This window comes from Vidua macroura, chromosome 14 (assembly GCF_024509145.1).
Source record: "Vidua macroura isolate BioBank_ID:100142 chromosome 14, ASM2450914v1, whole genome shotgun sequence".
NCBI lineage: Eukaryota > Metazoa > Chordata > Aves > Passeriformes > Viduidae > Vidua > Vidua macroura.
Window position 1 is genome coordinate 2681890 of NC_071584.1, and position 16550 is coordinate 2698439.

General features: G+C 42.9%; 2 protein-coding genes and 1 non-coding gene across 3 annotated transcripts; 2 read left to right on the forward strand and 1 right to left on the reverse strand.

The window, feature by feature from the left end:
• Positions 1-420: 420 nt before the first annotated feature.
• On the reverse strand, positions 421-2687 carry LOC128814266 (cytochrome c oxidase subunit 7B, mitochondrial). Its single transcript, XM_053989937.1, has 3 exons — positions 2561-2687; positions 1168-1292; positions 421-620 (listed from the first exon to the last, which is right to left on the reverse strand). Exons 1-3 carry the CDS (start codon positions 2595-2597, stop codon positions 546-548), a joined length of 237 nt encoding a protein of 78 aa, XP_053845912.1. The 5' UTR covers positions 2598-2687; the 3' UTR covers positions 421-545.
• Positions 2688-2871: 184 nt separating this feature from the next.
• Positions 2872-2988, forward strand: TRNAL-CAA (transfer RNA leucine (anticodon CAA)). Its single transcript has 2 exons — positions 2872-2909; positions 2943-2988. It is a non-coding gene; the product is annotated as a tRNA-Leu (tRNA).
• Positions 2989-4829: 1841 nt separating this feature from the next.
• Positions 4830-16193, forward strand: MAGT1 (magnesium transporter 1). Its single transcript, XM_053989935.1, is given in 12 exon segments — positions 4830-4862; positions 4864-4944; positions 4947-5078; positions 6207-6376; positions 7873-7990; positions 8966-9106; positions 9862-10002; positions 10339-10428; positions 11505-11568; positions 13155-13229; positions 13662-13752; positions 14721-16193. Coding segments are annotated over 12 exon segments (1152 nt in total). The 3' UTR covers positions 14737-16193.
• Positions 16194-16550: the final 357 nt, after the last annotated feature.

Sequence of the window (16550 nt, forward strand, 5' to 3'; positions counted from 1 at the left end):
GGAACCACCCCAAATCATTCTGGGATTCCCTAAGAATTCATTAGGAAAGTCCCGTTGATCCTGGGATACTGCCTGCTCCTGTGGAGCCTCTCCAACTCAAAACTGACTTTAACTTCTTCACAACTCTCAGGTCACGGGAGAAGCAGCCTACTGGCAGGACACAAGCCATAAAAATCCTTTTGTGGAAAAAAAAATGGGATCTCGACTTTGTCATTACAAGTCTGCAGTGGGAATGCAGTGAGGCTGATTCACACGCACACACCTGGCTAAATGGAAACTCAACGAAGTTCTGGACTTGTCCTTTATCTACCAGTGATCTTTACAGCAACAACTGGGACTGTGTAATGTCACTTGGAGTTTTTACACTATTTCTTTTACTTTAGCAGAAGCAGAGCACAGAGGAAACCTGGAAGAGCCAGAAAGGTTTCTAGGTATGTTTATTAGACCAGGAATGCCACTGTCCAAGTGGTAATCAGGGAACAAATGCCATTACATGACCATTTTCTCAGTGAAAGTTCAGACCAGTTCATTACAAGCAGAGGCTGTTACTCCCTCCATTCACTTGGAGTTATTCTGCCAACAGGTGAAACGCCCCACTCAATTTTAAGCGTTGTGAACACCTGTAAAGGGACAAAACTCAAGATTATTAACTCTGAAATCAAAGAAACCTTTGGACATAGGGTTATTTTTATTGTTTTCAGTTCAGAATTCTTGTTATTAGAACATGACATCTCATTAATTTTCTAATTTAAAAAGTGGAATACATTTATACTGAATAGTATTTAAATGTTTCAGTTTTCTGTTTCAAAATATCCAACTACAGAAGAAAGAATCTGGTATGTAAAACCCCACCACCATACTGATATTTTCATCTAGAAGTTTTGCTGCTGAAAGCTGTACCTGCAGAGGTTTGAAATCCCAAGTAAAATAGAGAACACTTGTGTTTCTGATACATTTCCAAATCAGGCAATAGATTTATGCAGAAATTGGAGTAACAACTCAAAATCAAGCTGGCAATTAAAAGAACTTTCACCTCTATCACATCACTATCTACTTATGTAAGAAGCTCCTAAATCCTGACCACCGAATTTCTTTCAAACGGGCAAAATTGACATTTTTAAAGTCTGCAGCTCGAGTCACGAGAGAGTGGTGACAAAACCAACTTACGTAGCTCCAGACAGCAGTGAACATGGTGGCTCCACCAAGGAGGACCATGGTTCCATATTTGTCGTGGAAGGTTGGCTCGTGCTTGCGATGAGCATGTCTGACTGCAGTGTGCTGGATGCCACGAGCTGAGGAGTGTTAACAAGTACAGAAATCAACTCAAATATATGCTCAAACCATCCCCAATCCTCATCTCCCACCAACAGAGAGGCAAACATTAGTATTAATAGAGTAAAAATTCCGGAAAAATACTAATCTGGATTTAGAACTCTGGAATTACTCCAAAACAGGGGATATAAACAAATACTTTATTTTTTTTCAGCTCTCTCAATTTCTCTCTAGAAAGTTATTCCTTAAGTCTAATTCCAGTAAAAAAAAAAATCCCTTAAGTTAATTTTTTCATTAATATGTTTTCTTTCGTATTTCTCTAATAAAATATTTTGCTTAGTGCTTTGCATTTTTAGGTTTCTATATGTAAATATCTATCCTGGCAGTACATGTACCCGAGCAATGTCAGGATGAAGCTCACCATCAAATTATGAGGTTGCAGGTAGCAGGTGTGGGTAATACCTGCCTCATTCCCTTGGGATTTTTTAAGGGAGGGGAGGAAGGAAACTGAAACAACCCATGGGCATGAGATAAATAATAGAGGAAAAAAAATACAGAGTGATACCTTAAGATGATGTACATTTTAAGTGTACACTATAAAACGTACACTTATTAAAGAGAAGGCAACAGTGCAAAATCAAAGCAACAGCTACAAAGGACAGATTGCCCATTAGTTGTGTACAAAGCATTTGATGAGAGGCTGATGTGTACATAAAGATATTACAAAATAAAACCTTTCAGTCTCGGGTCAATGGTTTGCATTTTTACCCAACCGTGATTAAAGATGATGGTGATACCCATGTTCCTTACATCCCTCGCATGCTCTGCAAGGCGGCACAAGGCGGTTTTTTTTTTTAACACAAAAGAGCCTGAGTATCTACGGAGATAGGTTTATTGTAGGTGCCCGCACCTCGGGATGAGCACATCGGGCCGCAGGACCAGAGGAACAGACCCTGCGGGGTCTGCATCTCTGAAGGGGTAACTCTAACCTTGACTGCCCCTCGTCACCGCAGGCCAGAATGTGCCTTCACGTACTAAGCAAAGAAAGCACCGAGGAAAGGAGTCCTATGCCAAAAAGCAACTAGGGGATAAAAAAAGGCTGAAAGAAATAAAAAAAGCGGGAGGCGAAGGACGCCAGAGCCGCCCGCAGCCCCTGAGGTGCCCTCACGACCGTCCCCGGCTGCACAGCGAGTCGGGGGCTGAGGAACAGTCCGCACAGGGGAGGGCACAAACCGGGGAAGACCCCCTCAGGAACCCCCCACACCCCGAGAGCCGCCCCTGTGCTTACCGACGAGACTCTGCGCGGCCCTGGCCACCGGGAACATGATGAGAGCAGAGCGCGTACCCTTGACGCCGGTGAAGAACAAAATGGTCGCGGCGGAAGTGGCGGCAGGGCAGGGGCCTGTGGGTAATGCCGGGCTCCTCCTCGCTGCGGCGGAACTCCGCGGCCGGGCCGGGACGAGCTAGCCGTTCCCTGGCTGCTCTCCGGCACCTCCCGGGTACAGACGGGCTCTCCGTATTGGGCCAGAGAGTGGAAAGAAGCTATTACAGCAGTGACGACAGTGCTAAGTGTGTCCCAGACCGAGCTGCACCCGCAGTGTCAGGATGGCCGAGTGGTCTAAGGCGCCAGACTCAAGGCGTTCCGCGCCTTCCCGCGGCGGGTTTGGGTGTTCTGGTCTCCGTATGGAGGCGTGGGTTCGAATCCCACTTCTGACACCACTTTTTTTTCTCCCGGTCTGGGTTAAAAAAAATCTGGGATTTCAGTGCAAATAGAAATCAGAAATAATTTTAAAATAAAAGCTCAAGCGTGAGTAAATCCTCCTCCCTCCCTGGGGATTCTGCATCAGAGCCTTAACCCACCACACACCTGCTGAGGCATTCCCCTGTACATTTGGATTTTAAAAACACTTGTAACACGTTACCCAGCAATTTTTAGCATGTGTGTATAACATGAAGCATGTATCTGAGGCAAGAGGGAGAACTTCATTACACTGAGGGTGGCAGAGCACTGGAACAGCTGCCTGGACAAGGTGTGGAATCCCCTTATTGAAGAAACTCAAAACCCATCTGCAAGCAATTGTGTTGTTTCAAAATGTGGATTACATAAAATTTTCTTAAGAAAGGATGTTCTTTGATGTTTAATCTTTGGGTACTTTCTAGCCTAATCAACAAGGAAGGAGATTTAATCCATGAAACAGCAGGTATCAAGCTCTAAGTGATGTCCAGATGTTGGAAAAAATAATTACTTTTTGGTAGAACTGCCTTGTTAAGGTTCAGGACTTGACATGTTTCAATTATCTCAGCCTTAGGGGGAGGTTAATGAAGCTTGAGAAGGAGGATGTGCCACTGATCGTGGACACAAAGAATGCAGAATTTATAGCCCACAAGGGCGTTTTGCAGAACTCCCACGATAAAGAAGACACTAACAAAGCCAACTCAGCAACTGGGCTGAAATCAGTTCCAGCTGATGAAAGGGAATTCCAGCAGGAGCACATCACGACCACCAACCCACCAACCAAAAAGAAGGGAAAGTTGCAACCTGTGCACTAATTAGTATGGGAAGCAAAGAGAAGCATTGACCAATAGAAGATAGAATACTAATTAATAAGAGAACTACATTACTTGTACCCAGTGAACACAAATTCTTTTGTTTGTTAAAACCTATAAGCAGTAAAAAGTTTTGAGAGTTGGCGTGCTTGATTTGTGGAACACCACTGAGCACTCAAGGCTAGCACAACTCTGATATAAATCAATCTCTCTCTGAGTGTGTAATTATTGCCCTGTTGCACACCGGGCCCGGAATTCGGTATCTTAGTGGGCAACCTGCGCCACGAGAGCCTGTCTCGGGTGATCTGCAGAGATGCCTTTGTAATATATGATTTGGAATAAATTCGTGCTCAGGACTAAAAAAACACAGTATCCTTTTAAATGGAACCAAGTGATGGGAAAGAACAATATACACAGGATGAATTCCTGTCTCAAAAGATGGTTATTCTGAAGGATTATTCTGTCTAGAAGATATGCATTGAACGATAAGATGAATATTCGTCGCCAGAACAGGATATTCGAGGGGACTACTGTCTAACAGGATTTCAGCAGTCAGAGTATTCCAGGAAAACCTCTGTTTAGAAGCACCACAAGAACATGCACTCATATGTGAAAAAGGACAAAAGGAAACAGGAGGACCCCCCCCCGCCAGAATCCCGCCAAGTCTGGAAACAATATAAAAAAGACCCTGTGAAATCAGTACCTTGTGAACTGCCAGGGGTACGGAGCTGCATAGTCCGGACCCAGTTCACCCAGCACCGATCGCCTGGCTCGGTGCTGATTTGATTGTGGCTTTTCCAATTTTACTTTGATCTGGTTTAATAAATTCCTTTCATTATTAAATCGACTGATTCATTTATAACACCTTCGAGCCGTACAGGTTCTGTGATGCGGCTCAGAGACGCCGAGAGCTGCCATCACCTCCCGTGCTCCCGCCACACTTTCCTCCCTCAGGGCCCGCTCCGCCCCCGCCTCAGGGCCCGCCCCGCCCACCCCTCGGGGCTCCACCAATGGCGCGGCTCCAGCTCGCAGCGCTCCCGCAGGCTCAGCCAATCGAAGGCCGGCAGGAACTGTCGAGCCGGCGTCTCCGCCAATCGGCGTCTCGCGGGCGGGGCCTCACGGCCGGCGGGGCGGGGCGGGGCGGGCGAAGCGGGGCGGCCATGGCGGCGCTGCCGGTGCCGGTGCCGCTGCTGGCGCTGCTGCTGCTGCTGCTGGCGGGATGTGGCGGGCCCGGCGCCGCGGGGCAGAGGCGGAAGGAGGTGAGACTCGCCCGGAGCCCCCGCGCTGCGCTGGGGCGGGTTCTCGCGGAGCGGGATGAGGGCAGGACCGGCCGGGGCCCGGCGGGGTGGCCTGGCCTGGCCTCACCCCGGGTCCCCGCCCTGAGGTTCGGCCGGTTCTGAGGGGAGCCCGCAGGGAGGAAAGGTCCTCGTTTCCAGGTTCTTCAGTTCTTGTTAGGAGCACTGTACGAGTGTTGTCTTGCTAGTGTATGACATTTGCGGGCGGGAGGATGAGCGGTCTTTGGTTGTAGTCACTAAGGTGCAACTTATTTCCACGCACTTGACCTGCAGGGTTTAGAAAAATCCTCCTGTATAAGTGTGTATACTTGAGTCAGTTGTGAGTCAGAGAATAATAATTTGTTACTATTATTGTCATGGCGAGATTCTTGGGGCTGCCCTGTGCACGGTCAAGAGTTGGACTTTGATGCTCCTACTGGCTCCCTTCCAATTCAGGATATTTTATAGTGATTTCCTCTAACATGTTTATCTGTTAGTGAGTAGAGAGGTGCTTTATGATAAATGTAACATTTGTGAGTTTGTCAAACTAATATCTCTTCTTATAATGTTTTAGAATTTATTGTCTCCTTTTTAAGGAATATTTTTGTGTTAAGCACCCCAGAGTTTTTCAAATATATTCTGAATTATGGTTCTTTTTTTCCACTAGTGCTGAAAATGAAATCTTGAGGTTGGTTCCATCTCTGGTGTTGATTCCACTGCCACAATTTTTGAAAGCTTGAAACAGTTTAATGCTTAGTATAGAAAAAGGGGATGATAGTATAGAAAAAGGAGGGGATGGAGGTGGTTGGTACAGCTGAAAGAAATCCTGCAGCAACTGTGAGGAAGGGCTGCTGAGCTGAATCTTCGCCAGCCTGATGAGTGCTTAAAGCTCTGTGTGTTACTGGGTGGTTGAAGTTAATGAATTATGTTAACATGACAGTCAAAAGCTTCTGTGAATGCCTTGCAGAATTTACTGAAGTATCACATCACCTGGGTGGTGTTACGAAAAGCAGTGTACATGTTTGTTACATCAAATCTAAAAACTTCTAAGACCGTACTGTGAGACTGAAAAAAACCCCCAAAACAATAAAGTTGCTCTGACCTGATTTTCAGATGGTGTTATCAGAAAAAGTGAACCAGCTGATGGAGTGGGCCAGTAAGAGATCCGTGATCCGAATGAACGGAGACAAATTCCGGCGCCTCGTGAAGGCACCTCCCAGGAACTACTCAGTGATTGTGATGTTCACTGCTCTTCAGCCTCACAGACAGTGTGTTGTGTGCAAGTATGAGCTCCTTTAGTCCTAAATTAGAACTTGGAAGTCATCTCGTGCTTTGTAGGATGCTAAATTTAAGAGCAGGGTTGCACTTTGACACAGGTGGGAGGAATATACACGGGCAAGTTACAGTAGGATTGTCTTTGCAATTTAATGTGTGGGAATTTGTAATGTAATGTGTTTGTGAGGAAACATAATCCTCAGTTTTATCTCCCTCCTAAAATAATCCCTGCTTTGCAGAAACAGTGTTTACTCTGGAGAAAGGCACAGTGAAAGCTCAACTTTCTTGTTGTAAGCTGATGGAGAAATGGTTGTAGAATTATTGCTGGCCATAGAGCTTAAACATTGTTCTTAATTAATACTGCTTAGCAGTTATTTACAATTCCAATATCCTGGATCCTTAACCATATTTTAGCTTTCTTGTATTAATCTGGAGGTGGCAGAGGTCTGTAAGGGTGATTTTTATACCTAGTTCGTTGAAATTACTGGTTTCCCACCATCTGACCTGGAAGAAAGGGCATACCTGGCCACATTTGTTGCTCTGTGGGCTGACAAATCATGAGCAGCTGAGTTCCAGTTCACCTTTCAGTAAGAATTACCTCAGCTTGTATTCATGGACTCAAAATATCTTACCCTTCCATTTAAACAAGCAGGTGCCAAATGCTTCCCCTGATGGTAGATGAGTGTTTGTGCTTTAATGATTTCATTAACACTTAAACTTTCTTTTGAACCCTAGAAAGTTAATGGGGTGGGTGTGGGATGTGTCCTAGTTTAGGGCAAAATTTGGGAGAAGACCTCCGGAAGGAGCCCCCAGAAAGCAAACCTCCCACGGCCCCTCCCCCACCTGGTTCGGGAAAGATTTCCTCAGAGAGAAATGGAAAAAAACCTGTTTATTTAACAAGCAAAAACACTCCCCAATAAAAAAAAAAAAAAGAATCAACCCCAGATGACAAAACCCTTTCACCGTTCTGAAGAGATGACAAATTCAGAAAGTCTCTCCTGGGAGTGGTTGCCCAGCTATCAGCCTCCGGCGCTGGGGATGGCTGCTGCAGGTCACAAAATGCAGACTCTTGGTGTTTCTTGATGTTTCCCAGGTCCAGAGCAGGTTCAGATGGTATTCAGGAAAAGGAAAGGGAAGGGAAAAAAGAAACAGTCCAGGGTAAAAATTGGACTGCCTAGCTAAACTAACTAATAAGCAAAAGCAAAAGCAAGCCAGCCAGCAAGCAAGCAAGCCAGCAAGCTAGCAAACCCCAGCCAGCCAAGCCTCTCCTAGACACAGACCTTGGGGGGAGGTGAGCCGGCTGATAACAAGACAAAACAATCCTTCACTTTCAGAGTCAGTCCTGAAGGCACAAAACATCATATCAGGCATAAACAGAACACACGATTTGGGATACAAACACCATACCATCACCCTAGGACAGATGTACCCCTGGATGGGGTAGGTGGGCACAGCTGCTGTGGACAAACCCATGATACAGCATCTCACTTGGTGTGTTTTCCAGGCAAGCTGATGAGGAATACCAGATTCTGGCAAACTCCTGGAGGTATTCCAGTGCATTTACCAACAAGATTTTTTTTGCTATGGTAGATTTTGACGAAGGCTCAGACGTCTTTCAGATGGTAAAGTCTTTTTGTCTTCTAACATTGTTTTTAGTTTGGGTTTTGGGAAAGAAGGTAAAGATGTTAAATAATTCAGTGTAACAGTGAACAAAGGAATGAAAAGTTAAAAGCTGTCACTCTTGAAAGAAAGATGGCCTGAGCATGTTGGTAAGAATATTAACAGAACTGACAGATGTGGAATAGGTACAAGGAGTGAATTGGTTTCTTTGACTTTTTTCCCTGAATTTGTCTCCTGTAACAACTTATGGTGTAATTCTTAATGGAATTCTTCTGTGGTATGTGAAGAGGCAAGATTGAAAGCACTGATGCCATTATGCCATTAGGAGCAGCTATTACAATTTTTAGATTACTAGGGAATGATAAATTAGCCTTTTGGTATTTCTTTTCAAGTACCCAGCCATTTTTCTCTTCTATTAACATTGTGTGACCACCTTTTTTTTTTTTTTTTTTTCTCCAGCTGTGAGAACATTCCATGTACATTTGGAATTGTAGGTCACATTAATAGTTCATTACAGTCTTGCAGATGTTAATTTTAAGAGGTACTAATCTCTATTTAACAGCTATACAGTTTAGGCAGTGATACTTTATTAAATGGAAGCTTTTGAACTGGAGAGTTGAAGAGAGATGTCTCTTTATTACTCTTGTTAATTTTTTCCTTAGTGTTGCATTAAAAATGCATTCATCAAGCTATGGCCTTCCTAGAAGGCCATATTTTAGAATCACATATTGTTAATTTTCAGATTTCTTTATCAAAAGTAGTATTTGGAGAAGAAACAGATTCAAAAAAATGTGCATGAAATACAGAAATGCAAGCTGTGTGCTGCCTATTGTTTTTTTTTTTTTAAAGTCATGGCCATTAAATCAAAGAGCTAACTTTTCTGATTTAGTAACAATATTGCAAGCCAGAAATGACATAGAATTGTGTCACTAAATAGTCCTTTCATAGGCTATATCCTCTGTGAACTCTCCCTGCAGCTGAACATGAATTCTGCTCCCACTTTCATTAACTTCCCTGCCAAGGGGAAGCCCAAGCGGGGGGACACCTACGAGCTGCAGGTGCGCGGCTTCGCGGCGGAGCAGCTGGCACGCTGGGTGGCCGACAGGACAGACGTCCACGTGAGTCCAGACCCCTTCCCTCAGCACCCCCTGTGCAGGGCCAGCGCCCCTTCCCTCAGCACCCCCTGTGCAGGGCCAGCACCCCTTCCCTCAGCACCCCCTGTGCAGGGCCAGCGCCCCTTCCCTCAGCACCCCTTCCCTCAGCACCCCCTGTGCAGGGCCAGCGCCCCTTCCCTCAGCACCCCTTCCCTCAGCACCCCTTCCCTCAGCACCCCTTCCCTCAGCACCCCCTGTGCAGGGCCAGCACCCCTTCCCTCAGCACCCCTGTGCAGGGCCATCCCCCCTTCCCTCAGCACCCCTTCCCTCAGCACCCCTTCCCTCAGCACCCCCTGTGCAGGGCCACCTGGGAAACGTCACTTGTGTTCTGTGCCTCCTGAGCTGCTCTAAAGAGCTCATCTACAAAATCTAGTTCAGACTCACGACTGCATCTTTCAATTTCCTTACAGTCTCTGTGCTGGTATTTTGTGTAATGCTGTATTTGAGAAGATGGTAAAACTCGTGTCCTTCCTTTTCACTCTCTGTTCCTGTGGAAGAAAAACAATCTCTAAATTATTGAACAGCATAAAGTTGTGTAAAACTGAAGTTACAGTATTGGTGGAAGAAGCATTGCTTACTTCCCAAGTCAGATTTATTACCTAGAAAACACGTGTATGCCATAGTTGTTCCACTCAATGTGTTGTGGGATTTTTCAGCAGGAGTGCAGGTATAATGTCTGATCCTACTGAGAGAAAATAATTCCACTGTCCTCTGTTCAGATCCGTGTGATAAGGCCACCAAACTATGCTGGACCCTTGATGCTGGGGTTGCTGCTGGCTGTCATCGGAGGCCTCGTGTATTTGCGGGGCAGCAATCTGGATTTTCTCTATAACAAAACTGGCTGGGCCTTTGCTGCTCTGGTGAGTCGTCATGACTTTTGTTTCCCTGTAACACTGAGTTTTGTAGCAGTTCAGGTTTTCAAAAGCTTCTGTATTTCAAAATTCTTAAAACTGGTAGAGGAAGAGGAAAATGAGGTACAGTTAGCTTTGCTTTTACATAGATTGGTAACATTATATGATCTTAGTTCCTTCAGCTCACTGAATGTTTGATTAGATGCCTTTTGCATAAAGTTCATAAAGTAAATTCTTAGCCTGTGTTCCAAACCAGTACATTTTGGTATGAAGTGCAAAGATATCAGGTTAAATTAAAAATAGAAGAGAATCCTTATTAAATAGCATTTCTTCTTTCCTTTTCAGTGTTTTGTGTTAGCAATGACATCAGGCCAGATGTGGAACCACATCAGAGGCCCCCCCTATGCTCATAAGAATCCCCATACGGGACAAGTGGTGAGTGTTGCCTTCACTTTCTTTTCTGCATTTCTGTTGTATTTCTGCAGAATAAGAGACAAACCAGAGTGCAAGTTCCGCTTTTGGCTTCTCTCTCTGTGAGCGAGACCAACCTCTCCTGCAGTGAGCAAGACAAATCAACATGTCTTGCACATGTATTGTATCTCCAGTGGTGGAGGGATGTGATAGTTCTAAATTGCTTACAGCACAATAAAGGTATCTGTAGGTTGAGTCTTAGATGCTAAAATTCCTATTGCTGAGCCTGGCAATTATGTTTTAACCTGGTCTTGTTAACTCACACACTCATCTAATGACTTCCATGTAAAACCATCTTTCCTCAAGATACTTGAGGTAACTTAATATCTAGTGACCTCAGATTTATGAAATCTCTTTCTTGGGAAAAATTTCTTTTAACATTATTTGAAATATACTGCTCTGTTCATAACTTAGAATGAGATGCACTGTGAAAGTAGTCACAGTGTTCTGAGAGCATTGCATCTGCTCAGGTGCTTACATATCACACAGTGTTTTTTTCCATGTTTTTACTCAGGGAATTAATTTGGTGAAATGTCCTTTTGTGCCTGGTTAGATGGATCAAGCCCTCTATATTCTGTAGAAAGTGGATAAAACTTTTTTTTTCCTACTTGGATACGATATCATAGCCATAATAGGGTGTTCTATAGGGGTTAAAAATGGTATTTTTTCCACAAATTTCAATTTTTCTGTTAACCTGGAAGTGAAAAACACATTAGGATGCAGGAGGGCCTAATCTTGTGGTATGTTGCTCAGCTGGACTGAGAATCTGGACCACAAAGGTTGTGTAGTCCAGTAAGTGCAAGTAACTTACTGTAATCTGAATGAGGCTGATTGTGCATGGTAGTAGAAGAAGGATCTTTGCTTCTGTTGCAGCTCCCCCAAAAATCAGTGATCAACAGCTGAAATTATTCGTGCTCCAGCTTCTGCTCTCTTTTGAAAAAAACAGTGCAAACCTCAGTTCCAGGCTCTGTAGCTGTTGTTAGTCACATCAAAGTTGTGCCCAGTCTTTTCTAAATTTTATTACTCTTTGTCTCTTACAGAATTATATCCATGGAAGCAGCCAAGCCCAGTTTGTGGCAGAAACACATATAGTTCTGCTGTTCAGTATCCTTCCTGGGAGAGGCATGTGGTTGGTGACAGATTTTTGGTCAGCAAACGCTGCTGCCTTTTCTGTGGTGCTTTGTCATGGCTTTAATTGCCACCTAACACTAATGCAGAAGCCTGTAAAACCTTTCTGCACTGACAACTATGCTTTTCCTGTGCCTCTGATCTTTAACTTGAAAAATATTTACTGCTTTCTCACCTTCTTGTTTATGTACCAAGCAGAATACATCACTAAAGATGTGGATCTCTTTGGAATCAGAAGATTCTTCAGGATACTCCCTGTTCCTCTGTGCATGTCTCTTTTCAATGTCACTAGTTTCTTGCTTTGGTGTTGAATTCCTTCCTCTATCACTGATATTTTATTTCTTTGCTTACCTTCTTATAATCTTACCATTTGTTCGTACTAATGATGCAGGATTCTGCTATGCTGTCCAGAAAGGCAAGTGTAACTTTCAGACTGAGAGCTTTTACTTTTCTCATTTGTACAAAAAATGGCTTCTTTGGGGTTAAAATTCAATGTTCTGGTTTTGTATTCCCACATGTATGTTTTGATCCACTATTTGTAGCTTTAGTAATTTCTGGCTGGAGCTTTTCTTCTGTGTCTTGTCACCTGTGTCAGCATTCCTTTATGTTTTATTCAGGACCTTTTCTTGTATTTAACTTTTTAAACTTAAAACAAGCACTTTGAGAACTTCTGATCTTTTTCTATTACTGTATTTTTGATCCACTTGGTCAAATTTAAAGTAGAGACTTTTTGTTGATGTTTATTTGTGTTATTGCTATCTGTCACATTATGGACCCAAACCACCCATTGCTGGAGACATTTTAAATTATTAAATTCGTTGAGGTTTCTGTGGGTTCAAGTCACTTTCCTCCTGTGCTGAAGGTTGGCTGTGTCTGAAATGGAAAGATTCCTGATGGTCTTGATGCAGTCAGTGATAAATATTTTTCCTTTAAGGAGGAGACTTGGGACTGGACATTAGTAGTGACATGGAATGAAACCTTGGGAATTCTGTCTTTCATTCCACTGGATTCACTACTTTGCTTTGCAAGGATTCATTCTTGGCAAATATCAGGCCTTTAGTGTTGTCTGTGCTTCTTTAATTTTACGATCTTTATTTTTTTTTTTTAATTTGAAGAATTAGAAAAGAAATATTGCCACTTAAAAGACAGCCTGTTAGATTAAATACTGCATGTGTCTTATTTGTTCTGGTGGCTGAGTTGCAGAAGCTGAATTCTTTTGGGGATTTTCCAGTGGAGAACAGCAGTAGGAGTGGACCAAACTCTCTGGGAAGGAATGCTGCTACATTACAAGCTGAGATAATAAATGCATGTTTTTAATTTTGCCTGAAGACTTTCCAGTTTATATTTTATGCTTTGCATTTATTTTCTCTTAAAAGCTGACAATATGAATGTCTTCCATTTGTTCTTTTTTCCCCCATAGTTGCTGATTTGGCTGGGAAGTGTTTGATTTTTCCAGTGAGTTTTAATGCCCCAGGTATGGTGTGGGAGCTGAATTTAGGGGACTAGGAGTGTTGTTTTGAGTCTATTGTACTTTGTTGGTTAGCCTTAAACAGCATTTGTAGATGGTGGAGTTACTTTAGGAATGGTCCTTCTCCATGAAGCTGCTACTTCTGACATGGATGTGGGGAAAAGAAAAAGTAAGTACTGATAGTTTGCTCTCTGAGCAAAGGCATATTCAGTGAGGGTGTTTGATACACCATTTAACAGAAATGCTTTTGCACTGGGGGGTTTTGTTCACTCCCCACCTCTAAGCTGAGAGAATAATTTGGATTTTTGACAGTTTTTGGAGTTGCTTAGCAAACTGCAAGATAAATCATTTTGGCAGATGGAGAGAGATAAAGATGCTTTGCAGTGTTTTGGTAGTAAGAGGGAGAAGAAGGGACTTTTCTCACAGCATTTCTCTAAAATTGATGTAAAATTGGTGTTAATTTGTGTTTCTCAATGACACGAGTAGAGCCCTCATCTGACCAAATCTGTAAACATTGCAGAAGGCTTTGAAAACCTGAGTCACTGAGATGTTTGCAGGGGCAGCTGTCCCATCACAGCCTCTCCCTGTGCATCTCTTGCAGTTATGTGCATTGCTGGCATTGGCTTGGTGGTGCTGTTCTTCAGCTGGCTGCTGTCTGTCTTCAGATCCAAATACCACGGCTACCCCTACAGGTATGTCAGCCTGGGGCCCTGCAGCTCCTGCTCTCCTGGCCTTTGGGGCACAGCTACACTGCTGCAGCTCTGCTGGCTCATTTGGCACGAAATACTTCTCTAAAAATCCTCCATTAGTTTCTCAGAGTAGCAAAATTAGTTGATAAAGTCAGCAGAAATAAGAGGAAAAAAATAATAAGCAAAGATTGTGGAACTCTACTTTTTGTGCCATTGCATGGTATAAAATACTTCTATTTTCAGAATGATATCTCAGCCAGTTTATACTGCCAACAAATGTATTTTCCCCCTATTTTTCTGTCTTCCGTATTTATCTTCATTATTAAGCCTTTTTGTGAGAACGGGGAGGATACCTGATGCTTTAAAGCTGCCCACATTTGGGGATTGCTTGTGGAAGGAGTCTTATACTGTTAGTTGACCACTTCTATCTGACTGATACAGATACCTTAGGTGTACTTCATGCATTTTATACCTTAGCTTTTATGCATTTTGAAGCAATAAGTGCATGTTAAAGGACCAGTTTCTAATGATTTCACCATCTGCAATGAGCTGAGTTTGTCTGTGAAGCTAAACCCACAGACAGATATTATGCCTTCTCTAAGGCATAATAAATGTGTTCTCATTTAAAAATATCTAAATAATAAAACTTATTATTTTATGAAGACTTTTCTCAAGAACAAAAGACAGCTGAAATTATTTGCTTTTTGATAACTGGTCAGCTTTTATTCTGGTTTCTGCAATGATCTTAGGTATTCCTGCTGACTTTATTGAAGGGAAGATATGGTTGTCTTTGATTTTGAGTTACTAGAAACTAATTTTTAAGTGAATTTTTTTTACAACTTTTGTTGTAGCAGAATAAGGCCCAGCTTCTCACTCTGATTTTCTTGGCATTCATAAAAGCTAAGTGGAATGTTGCAGACCTTTGTTTCTTATAAAATCAGTAAGAATGTTTGTTATTTTGCTGTTTGCAGTTTCCTAATGAGCTAAAGGATTCCAGAATCTGTAACATCAGGAAGGTGGTGGCTCTGAACTTGGATGTGGTGGAATGAGGAGCTCAACGTGTTTGGTTTGTGCTACCTCTGCTTACACTGAGACAGTTAAACACTGAACCAAAGACAACGTGGTGCCTTAAATACAGCAAGCAATTTGCTCTGAAGGACACAGAGTGTTAAGATGCAATCTCATAAGCTTTACATCTTCTTAAGCAGCTCTACTTATACTTCTAGCAAAATTCAGAACGTAATGCTTAAAACTACATTTCCATGGACTAACTACAAATGGTACTTTCCATCACTTGGATAATCTTTTTACCTTGGGGTTTTTTTCCCTTGAATTATCACCTTATTTCCTGTTTGTGCATAGCAGGTGACAGCAGCTTCTCTGTCGTGCCTTTTCATGGTTGAGGAAACAGCTTCATGTACCTGGATATCTTTTCCTTCAGCCTGTGTGCAACCCTTGGAGCATGCTCCAGGTTCTAGTGTGGAATGTGCGTATCCTAGAGCTGTGTCTCATTTTTGAGAAGAGTTCTCAACTGCTGTATGATGCAAGAGGTTGTTTCACAGATGAAGGGCGAGTTTTCAACATGTAGAACGGAGTTACTAATTAGTTAAATCTTTCTTTGCCAAATGCTGAAACTGCAATGTTTAAGTTGTAAACTTTGACTCAAAGCTGGAAAAAAATTCTTAGACTGGCCAACACTCACTCTTAAAAATACGAACCAAAAATGCAAGTCTAACTATCTATGTGTTACATGAATTCAGAGCTGTTAATTGGCTTCCAAGTTACTGCCTAGAGCCCTGGCAAACCAACAGATGCCAGATTTGTGGTCACTATATAAGTTCTTGCATTCTCCACTTGTTTTCTCCACGTTTCTATCCTTTGGGCAGAGATGCCTGCTCCCGGGATAAATGTTGTTTCCCCAGAACACATTTGATAGCCTTACAATTGAATGCGTGTGCTGCTTGCTCTCCCCTTTTGTTTTCTCACTTCACAAAGATACTTTGCCTTAAGAATTCTTGAGTGGAAAACGTTGTGCCTCAGCAAAAACTGTTGTGCAATTCAGCAGTTGTACTACAGGAAATCTTTGCAGCCTGATTCAGCAACGCTTCCTTCCGTAGGCTCTGGTGGCCTTAGAGGTTCATAGTCAGAGAGACTTTTGTCTCCTGCTTCTGCCTCTCCTCTGTCAAGGGGTTACAGCATCTGGGTGTTTGAAACTGAATCTCAGAAGGGATTGTATCACTCCCAAGCAGAATGTTATTCTCATGCAGTTTTGCTGAATTAATACACATCTCAAGTGCCTTAACGTCGCTCATTTCGTTGTTTGATGTTTCAACTTGTTGAGATGCATTTTTCTATGCCATACAGAACGATAAGCCTTAGTGGAACAGATAAATTGTGTGCCTGACTGGATTTTGGACAAGTTTCAATAAAACTTTTTAGTCTAATCCATGCTCCTGTGTCTTTTGAACTTTGACATAAAACAAGCCAACCTCTTTTGTTCCACTATTGTTTCAACATGTTAATCACAGCCTGTCTGCATAGAGTAAGTAACCTGAGTATGGATGAGTAGACTGGATTAGTAGCCTGTATGTGTTTATGTGGAGGATTACAGCCCAGAATGTCAGCACTAGAGAGATGCTCATGCAGCCAACTGATAGTATAAAGATTACATGATTTTGGCTTGTCTTTGGCAGCTGTCATGCAGTGAAAATCTTGGATTCCTGGAGTTCTAGACAGATCAACTCCCATTGTTTCTGGAGGTGGAATCTTGTTAGCATTGTAGATTTGCCTGGAACAACTCA

Bases quoted from the DNA above. Each gene is read 5' to 3' on its own strand.
- LOC128814266 (XM_053989937.1), bottom strand. From the start codon at position 2,597: ATGTTCCCGGTGGCCAGGGCCGCGCAGAGTCTCGTCG. The intron at 1,293-2,560 runs GTAAGCACAGGG...AACACTCCTCAG, and splicing joins GGCCGCGCAGAGTCTCGTCG to CTCGTGGCATCCAGCACACT. The intron at 621-1,167 runs GTAAGTTGGTTT...GTCCCTTTACAG, and splicing joins TCACTGCTGTCTGGAGCTAC to GTGTTCACAACGCTTAAAAT.